The following is a 9,399-nucleotide window of genomic DNA, read 5'->3' on the forward strand; positions in this document are numbered from 1 at the left end:
GAGCCGGACGCCAGTAGCCGGCCGTCGGGCGAGAAGGCCACTGACCGAACCCAGCTTGAATGGCCTTCGAGCGTCTGTAATTCTGCACCCCACTTCTCATTAACTTTTGGCAACTGGCATATCCAACTTGGAAGGTCTTCCCTGAAATTTGTACGAATTAATGCTGTTTGGGGTGCAAACACCAATCCTGCACAATAAATCTGAAGTGGTGCTTTATCAGCAACCTGGCGATTCTTCAGAACAAAGCGCTTTGCATCATGGAGAAAATCAGCCAATAAAGAATTATTATTGCCCTGCTTCTATTAGCATAATTCAGAATCAGGTGTCTACTATGTTACTTACTAGTATATCCGTATGGAGGAAATCAAGCATACCTACCACCTCTGATATAAGACCTAGCAAGCACATTGCTTCCACCCAGTGCAGAAAATGCTTCTGGAGGAACAGTCGCACATCCTCTATCTCAGAAGATGAAACCTGACTCTCTTTGAGATGGTGTATCCAGTAGCGACAAGAATATTGTAATTCTGGTGGTAGGTACTGGTGAATATCCTGAGGGTTAATGTCTGCCCTACGCATTCCAGGGATTTCTAGATTGCAAATATCTTTCTGTAGGTGACTCTGCATAGTTTTAAGACAGCACTTAGCAATGTCTTTATGCTTTTTTGACTCATCCACAAGAAATTTGGTTCTGGACTGGACCAAAAAATCCCGAAATGATAAATGTAGAATCCTAACAGGTTGGTCTCGACCACCGGGAATGCTTAACACCGATCGGAACGTATCTAATCGATTGCTGATCTGGTCTGCTCCTATCCCAAGAAACAGCGATAGCGCGTTTATAGACAGTGGAACAGCAAGGAGAACAATAACGCCGACTATGGCCTGGAACTCTTGGAGAAGCTGCTGCTGCTCGAACTCATCACTCTCTTGATCATCGAGTAATCGTGTCAGAATTGGCAGGTATGTCTTGTCCATTCTTGATACATATTTGGCTTGGTCCTTTAGGAGCTCTGCGAGGCGCAATTTGGGTTCCATTTTTGAACTTTCAATATAACGGCATACGGTGGCAGCAGAGATGAACAATGGAGCGGACATCTCGACCAGTTTCTGGATAACTTCATCCCCGGGCCAGTCCTCGGAAATATTTTTATCGCGTTTGATCTTCTCAAACCGGTCCTGTAGGAATAAATGTATGTCAAATGCCGTCACTTCTTCAGGTATCTCATGTAAAGCCAGGTCCTGATATTCATGACCCGTAATCTCCGAGAAGCCGAGGTGGATTGGGAGTTCTGGCCTGCTAGTCACGAAGATTCGGATGCTAACACCATTTGCCTTCTGTAGAGAAGGAAGTAATCGGATTATAGCTCGGATGTCTTGATCATGTTCACATTCGTCTAGAGCATCAATCACTATCACAGCGGTCTGGCGTTGTCGGCCTAGTTGGTCGAGAGTGACCAGTGGCTGAAGGAGTAGTTTCTCAAACTGCTCCCTGAGTGATTTTGACGCGATGTCAGGGTTATCATGAAGTACCATTTGCACACCAGACCTTAACCCAGGAATCCTGAGCATTAGCTGCCGTATTAATGTTGGAAAAAACTTCTTCGCGTTCCCTCGGTCTCCTTCACCCCTCTTGAAGAAGAAGCTGGCACCTAGATGGTTAATATTCTTGAGCGACTCCGCCACCGTCCGAGATATTGTAGATTTTCCTGTCCCGGCCATTCCTTTCAACCAGAAAATACTCTTCCGAGATGGAAGCAGAGCCCAATCCATTATCTGTTGAAGGAGCACAGTCCTAGTGCCTTGGAGACATTGGACTTCGTCTCGGTCGGAGAATGACTCAAACGCTGCTTCCATTACACCTTCTAACTTTTCAAAATCCATGTCCTGGGCCCTACCAACCATCAGAGAACTATGCAGTTCTTTAGTAATTGTAAAGAGCGACAGGATTAGGTTCCAACCTACCTCTGATCTACTTGTAGAGACAAGAGGAATGAAGTTTTGTATCTCTCGAGGTTCTGGATAACTTCCTCTACCTCGGTGCGTTTCAAAGGCCACTTTAAGGCTCGCCATCCCACTTTTCTCATCAGCTTCTTTCTCTTCCCCGGGTCAAGTCTCGTCTCTAAGCCACGTAGGTCAGAGAGGCAATCCGTGATATTGCCGACTAGTCGTGACGAGGTAGGTAGGGTGTTTCCGTTGTTAGTTTGGACGAGGCTCTGCAAGTCTTGGAGTGTCCCCTGGAGCCCTACAATTGCCCGTTGTAGCGTCAGGATTTCGTCTCTTGCATGTTTCACCTGCTGAATATAGCCCCCACAAAGCTCCACGAGGCTTCCCGTTAGCTGAATGACCGCGATAACGCTCGCCGCTGAGGATAAACCATCCATGTTGGAAACACTGGATCGATGCCGATTCCTCCGTAGAGAGATATAGCGACTCGTTCCAGATTAAGAATTAGAGGTCGAGCTTGTCTGGTGAGATGAAGCGGGGTAAAATAGGCGCCAAGAGCGAGGCTGCGAACCAGACTGCATGTCAAGGTGCGGGCTCAGGAGTGTATTCAGAACAGGCTAACGAAGTAGATACACGGGCAGAACGCAGGATCAGGCTATCAGACAGGCGCTTAGTATAACAAGACGTCGCTCAGAGATCAGGAACAGGATCAACATCGGAGTTGGGGAAGTATCGGTCAGCCAGGCGGTCAGAACAGGCAGAATCTCGCGATCCTCATTCCGGGCACGGTGCCCGGAGTGAGGCTCCGAGCTGGCACCGTGACACTGCATCTCTTACGCGACAAGCCACAATAAGTCATCCTGCTTTTCCAGGCAAGGAGATAGAACTACAAATATAGATATATTGGGTCACATAAAATATGGACTGTTGACTATATTTTCAAGGTGGAATACCATGACCCAATATTATCGTGCCCGAAAGAACTCAAGATAAAATCTGTCGAGTGGATGCTGGTTGTTGGCTTGATATCGGCTCTATGGTCGGCCCGAACCGACCCAGACTTGGCTTCTGCCCAGTGCCTCTGAATCACCTCACGAACTTTCTTCGGCTTACAGGGTGACAAAGGCCGTCATGGCGCCCCGACTTGCCCCCTCCCAGCTTATAATGATCCGCGATATGATTACCAGTAATTCACTGACTACTTCTTAGATGGCCGAAGCGGCTGGCTGCAGCAAACGTTTGATTATAACCATCAGTGCCAACCTCCGAATGTTTGGCGATGTCCGAGCGCCCTTAATTCCTGGCGGCCGTCCTCGAGTGATTACTACTCTCATTCTTGGAGCGCTATGCGACCACTTGCTAGAGAAACCAGATCTATACTTGGATGAGATGGCAGAGTTTCTATATGATGAATTTGATGTGTTCGTATCCACCTACACTATCAGCCGGGCCCTTTGATCGCATGGTTGGAGCAAGAAAGTAGCTCGACGGATAGCACGAGAAAGGAATGCAGATTTAAGGGATAACTATTTGTATCAGCTGTCAGAGTTCTGCTCGTATCACCTAGTCTACATCGATGAATCAGGCTGTGATAAGCGGGCTGGCTTTAGGAGGACAGGCTGGTCTCCCCGTGGGGTGGCACCTGTCCAAGTTTCCCGTTTTCAGCGGGGTCAACGGTACTGTACCAGATTCTCCCCGCGTATTGCCAGGATGGCATCTTGATGTCTCGAGTCTTCGAAGGATCGACTGATGCTAGTTCTTTCGAGGACTTTATTGAACAGCTTCTCCATCATTGTGGTAGATGGCCAGAGCCAAAGTCTGTCCTGATTATGGACAATGCGTCTTTCCATCATACGGAGCGAATAACCGAGCTATGCTCAAGGGCCGGTGTCAAGCTGTTGTACTTACCACCGTACTCCCCTGATTTAAACCCGATTGAAGAGTTCTTTGCAGAGCTCAAAGCTTTTGTGAGACGTAACTGGCAGAAGCACACTGGTGAAGATTTTAAAGATTTTCTTGAATGGAGCCTAGATGTCGTGGGGGCTAGAGTAGAAAGTGCACAAGGTCATTTTCGACATGCGAACGTCGAGGTTGAAGAGCAACGATGATAGATGTATTATATATTGCCAAGTATGGCGAGCTTTTGACCAGTTTTGTGTAAGATCACTTGAAAGCTTTTCTATCCCAGCGTTGTTTATAATCTAGGATAATGGTAGGCCAACATGGAGTCAAGAGTTCAAGCTTAGAGATAGTTTGCTGTCAGATTCTGGTGAGAATGAGGAATTTATTTTTGCCTATACTGAACTGGATGCCACTGCTGTGCAACAATTGTGGGAAGCGATGGATGGATCTCCTATTGGGTGGCCGGTACGGCCAGCTATCTAGGGTACTAATGGATGACTAAGCGAGGTCGACCCCTAGGGGCAGGCGGTGCCGGACGGCAGTATGCTCCGACAACAATCCATGGTCATGTGAAGCAGACTGCTCATGACGTAATGCGCAAAGGCTCGTTTAAATGAACCCATTTTTAGCCTAGCGTCTTGGCGGGTGGGCCCAGAATGAAGAGAAGAGTATGAAGTGGTGAAGCTGGTTTTGCACCACCCTGTATCGGTCGACTGGAAACACGGGAAATAAGAGCGATTCCGGCCCTCGGACAGTGATTTCTGGAGAGTCAATGCGAGGACCTGCAGCGGGATGCGGACTGTGATAGTGTTCGCTGCCGAAGAAGCCGTTGAGCCATCTCTACTGAATGTAAAGGAGAGGTATGCCGGCGAGGGCGTAAGGGTCGTTTAATCCGCGCTATTCGTATCCCATATATACAAGCCTAGCCCCGTGTCGAAGGATACGGGGAAAAGGCGGTGATTGCATCGCACGTTGCCGCGGGGAGATACATGTATGGTTTTGTTGGATCGATTGTCACTGTTCGGGGGAGGACCGTACCCATGTCCATGTTTTCCCCGTGCTCGGCGTCGAGGAATAGCCCGCCCCGATGGGTGTCTGTGAATACCGGGAATGGAGACGCCCCCTCGGCAACACCGAGCCCGATGTCCCTTAGTACGATCTGCAGTGTACCCGCGGAGTCGACGATCGACTGAGTGCTTCCTTCACCGATCAGTCGGGTTCTGTCGTACCCACCTACCACTAATGATCCTGGAATGGGTGGATTTCCAGATCCTATGTGCATGGAGTAGGAATAGGAGGGAATCGGGCCGGATGTGTATAGCCATGAAGCAATCATGTTCAGACTCAAGCCCGACGATGCATCGCGTAGTCTGGGCGCACCAAGGGCTAAATTCCCCACGGAGACCGGGTAGGAACGGCCGTTGTAATAGGTCTGGTAGGTGTCGTAGATGGCTGTGAAGCTGACATTCGGAATTATTGTCTCGCTCTCCCCGACACCGAGGGTTACTTCGTCGCCGATGGATTCCTGTCTAGCTTCGCCTTGTACGCTCCAGTAGAGTATATTCCAGAGCGTGCTTGCGTTCGAGGTCGGCGAGCCGGTCGATATGGATGTCGCTGAATCTGACTCGTTGTATGTGCCTGCGCGCGCGACGTAACAAGTGGGGGAAAGAGTGGAATTGGCGCATATCGAGTCGGCGAAGATTATACTGGCGTAGTTTGCACCTGGGTAGAGGGCTATGGGTTGCCGGTCACTCCCAACGTTGATTGTGACTGCTTGCCAGGGGCCGTCTGGGCCGTAAGCCTCGGTGGACCAGTTGAGTATGTATAGACATCGGGCGTCTGCGGCAGACAATAGGAGCGCCGCAACAAAGATAAATATAGTGGAGTCACATTGGACTCTTCGGGTAGGACGATGCGAAAGATGAGGCACAGAAAAATGCAAGAATTGGGAAGGGTGGGAGGTCAAGACGGAGGAGAAGCAAGGGAGGTGGAGGGAGAAGAGAAACCCCTTTCGACGAGGTGACACAGAGGTGTCGTTCGTGACCTCGGCATGAGGCTTATCATGTAGTAAGAATATATATATTGACGATAGGCCATTGGATGGAAAGATCCCTGTTAGAAAAAGCAGTGAGAGCATACGTGCAATAAGACATTAGAAAGTGCACCATCCTCATGTAGATGGACTTGGCAGATGAGAGGAAAATATATAACGAGCACCCATCAGACAAATTTTCGCTTACGCGAATAATTCAGACACATGACAAGCTTTTATAACATTATGGGGCCATATCCAAGCCGTATACAGATATCATGAACCATGATTTGTTGTTTTTATGAAGTATTAGTGGCTTCGTACAATCAGCTACCAACAACTGAACCATGGGTTGAGGGATGGTCTGCTGGTGGTGCGTGAATTGATTTGTGGAATAAGAGACTTTAGAAAGTGCGGCAACATCAACCAATAGGACTCTGTGGCGCAATCGGTTAGCGCGTCTGACTGTTATAACACAGTTCATCAGGAGGTTCGCAGTTCAAGCCTGCGCAGGGTCGCTATTCTTTTTTTTTCTTTTCTCATTTCATTTCCCCAGTCTTCACTTAGTTTATACCCGCCCCATAGGTCACGTTGCGCCGCCAATCTTCTCTGTAGTTTACCCCTAGCGAGACCAGTTTTAGCAAGAGGGGCTGCTTGCCTATCAAGTACATTAGAACAGAGCTTTGATGCTCAAGACGCTGTATGATGGCTCTGGTGAATGTGACTAGCATCGGAAGCGGCGCACCATATTTACGCCTTGTTCCACGGGTGAGCTACAGGCAACAGCAACCGACGATGTAATCTCGATACAATCTCAGTATACTCCCTGTCTCTCTCGGCGTTGATAACCTCATGGCGCACGAAAAAGTCAATCATCACATACGCTTTGCTAGGCTTGAACTTATGCCGAACAAGCGCACCCTTTACTTCCTCAACATCAAGCAACCGCAACCAGCCAATGCCATCCTTAGCAGGATGCAACTCCGTTCTAGGCTGGACCTCCAGGTCATAAAGATACGGGATTCCAATCACCAACCTCAACCCGGAACAAAACAGCACCTACCAGCCTTCCCTCGTTCCAGGAGAGAAAATAACAGAAACAAAAACATACAACAGCATGTATATGTCGGAGCTCACCCGTCCCAGCGCCTGCTCCGTCGCCGCTTTGCCGCCCACGTTCCGGCGCCTTTAGGTGAGGGGTTCAGGCACCTGAATATTCTTCACCCAAGCTACCAGGAAAGCGCATTTTGATCCTGGTGAGAAGATGTAGATTAGAGGGGAAGTCATGAATCTATAACTCACTTGCCGGCCGTATGACTATTCCCTTTTCCTTCTACCATCACTCCTTGCTAATCAAGCAACATGACAAGAATTGTTATCTTGAACTTTAGATGCGTGATTGACCTTGATAAACATGATAATAAAGAGATCAAGAAAGTGGTTCTCCCAAAGACCAAGGAAAAGTATTATTACAGTTTAGTGTGTTTTTGACCAGTAAGTCTCCTGGGACCACAAGGAATACCTGCCTACTCTTTAAGATTCCTTGAGTTGCACCCTACTGCCCGCTCCCCGCCAGACATTAGAATATACAAAGGATTCCTTAAATCCTTTTCAAGAAATACCAAGGGTTAGTTAGAGGACAAACCTCTACCAGAAACAGTTAACAACTTCCACCATAACTTTAATGCGGCTCTTGCCCAAGAGCGGAACTTTTATGTACCACAGAGCATGTCTACCACAATGGAGGAGGTATGTTCTTTCAAGCTTTATCCTACTAGCTTACTAACAAATTGCAAAGTATATAATCTTAAATTTAAAGACTAAACTTGGGTTACCAGATGCCATAATGTCTGGAGATGGACTATCCCCAAACAATTTAACAATCCTCCTTACCCCACTTTAATACCATGACTTTAAAGAATAAGGCGGCAAATATCCTAATTGGAGCAGAGTACAATACACGGCATTAATGCTGCTCTACTACTTTTCATCTGCCTGGACTGGAGAGGTACATGAGTCAACAGCCCGCCGAAAAATCGCCCGCCAGAAGAGTAATAATAAAGACAATGTTATCTCCACGCCAGTGCCATGGCAGCATGTTACAAGGTTAGCATAATCCAGAGTAATAAACCAAATATGCTAACAGTATATAGCATTTCAAGCTTACAATATAGCTTGTTAATTATACTCTAATGTTAGTTCTAACATACACGCGGGAATACGTGACGGGATTTCGGAAGAGGAGGAAGTAGGAGCTTTAAAATAATGCCTTTTATAAGGTATACAAGGAAGAAGTCCCACTGTTCTTTAACCTAATTCTATTTATGCTACCACTCTTCTTGGGTGACCATGCTTTCCGTGACTACTTGTCTTTTACTAAGATCCTTGATGTTGTGGACTCTGTTAAGCCAAGTACACTTGAGAACTAAACCCTTAGAATCCCATTTCCAAGAAGACCTTGCAAACACACTTGTCTTTAAAGGGATGAGCAAGCCTAGCCGCAATAACTATACAGGCAGAGCAAAGGGAGCTGATACATTTGGCAAAGAATTTGCGGCACTTGGGTATTAAAGTGGGTATAAGATGAACATCACCGCCCGCGCGTGTTGTCAATGGGCGCTTATGGAAGCGGGTAGGAAAATCTTAAAGGCCTGGACATACCTTCTAAGTGACTTACATCCAATAGATAAAAATACTCCAAGACTGCGCGGATGAAGCATGCTGCACACAGGGAAGCACGGATTTTTGGCCGGTCATATGCCCACCCTGTCTGTAAAGTGAACGGACCTGCCACCTTGACCATTACATCACGGCACGAGCATATCCAAAATCAGCGTGGTATAGGCATGCACCATAACCCTGTGCTATGGCAATCACTACCTGCAAAAGCAGAATTTGAATTCCAGGAGAGAGACGGTGTTGTGGCCCTGAATACACAAATCACATTTCTTGGTAATTGGCTCATAAACATTAATAACCCTAAAGATGCACGCGAAATCCATTTGCAACGCCGTCAAGTGCAGAGTCAAAAAGACAGGCTGTAATAGGAGAAACTTAAACAACAACAGGAACTTTAGCAGGACACTTAAACTGGCGGAGTCTATAAAGAAACACTCTTTTATTATCGCCAACGTGCTATGCCAGAGCGAGATATCCTCGCTCGCACTCTGCCAACAAAGGCGGCCTTGCGCAGCTTAGTCAGTCGCCAAGCCATCAAGGCTCTGGAAGCCCTTTGCAGGCAACATGGTCCTGTTGCTTTCCGCCCGTAATTAAAACCAAGAGATGGCCTGTGTTCATGTGGTAAACCAATTTCAGAGTAGGTATACATTAATCCATGTGACGAGTTCCCTGCTAAGTTATTAGATTTTTTCCCCACCACCAGTGGTTCCACCTCTACCATTGCTACCAGAGAAAGCTCTCCAAACTACGGAGGTGTGCACCAAAAGTCTTCGCCGCGCTAGTAATGACGCTAGGAACACAGATGTACCACACCATCCACGTGCTAGTAAATTACTATG

The 9,399-nt window shown here is 47.5% G+C and overlaps 3 protein-coding genes and 1 non-coding gene across 4 annotated transcripts; 2 read left to right on the forward strand and 2 right to left on the reverse strand.

Annotated features, from left to right (window-relative positions):
- BDV14DRAFT_186338 (uncharacterized protein) lies at positions 1–2,657 on the reverse strand. The gene is made up of 2 exons (XM_073770795.1): positions 1,966–2,657; positions 1–1,912 (listed from the first exon to the last, which is right to left on the reverse strand). The coding sequence occupies exons 1-2, from the start codon at positions 2,382–2,384 to the stop codon at positions 319–321; spliced, it is 2,013 nt and encodes a 670-aa protein (XP_073621595.1). The 5' UTR covers positions 2,385–2,657; the 3' UTR covers positions 1–318.
- Positions 2,658–4,771: 2,114 nt separating this feature from the next.
- On the reverse strand, positions 4,772–5,986 carry BDV14DRAFT_206474 (uncharacterized protein; the record flags this gene model as incomplete). Its single annotated transcript, XM_073774917.1, has 1 exon — positions 4,772–5,986. The coding sequence occupies one exon, from the start codon at positions 5,984–5,986 to the stop codon at positions 4,772–4,774; it is 1,215 nt and encodes a 404-aa protein (XP_073621596.1).
- A 328-nt stretch (positions 5,987–6,314) lies between these two features.
- BDV14DRAFT_t154 lies at positions 6,315–6,399 on the forward strand. Its single transcript has one exon. It is a non-coding gene; the product is annotated as a tRNA-Asn (tRNA).
- An 844-nt stretch (positions 6,400–7,243) lies between these two features.
- On the forward strand, positions 7,244–8,452 carry BDV14DRAFT_194414 (uncharacterized protein; the record flags this gene model as incomplete). The annotated part of the gene is made up of 6 exons (XM_073771922.1): positions 7,244–7,362; positions 7,420–7,508; positions 7,542–7,634; positions 7,807–7,949; positions 8,161–8,293; positions 8,334–8,452. The coding sequence occupies 6 exons, from the start codon at positions 7,244–7,246 to the stop codon at positions 8,450–8,452; spliced, it is 696 nt and encodes a 231-aa protein (XP_073621597.1).
- Between the last annotated feature and the right edge of the window lie 947 nt (positions 8,453–9,399).

The sequence above is a fragment of the Aspergillus stella-maris genome, assembly GCF_047715825.1.
Source record: "Aspergillus stella-maris strain CBS 113639 unplaced genomic scaffold BDV14scaffold_180, whole genome shotgun sequence".
Taxonomy (NCBI): domain Eukaryota; kingdom Fungi; phylum Ascomycota; class Eurotiomycetes; order Eurotiales; family Aspergillaceae; genus Aspergillus; species Aspergillus stella-maris.

Bases quoted from the DNA above. Each gene is read 5' to 3' on its own strand.
- BDV14DRAFT_186338 (XM_073770795.1), bottom strand. From the start codon at position 2,384: ATGGATGGTTTATCCTCAGCGGCGAGCGTTATCGCGGTCATTCAGCTA. The intron at 1,913-1,965 runs GTAGGTTGGAAC...AGAACTGCATAG, and splicing joins TCTCTACAAGTAGATCAGAG to TTCTCTGATGGTTGGTAGGG.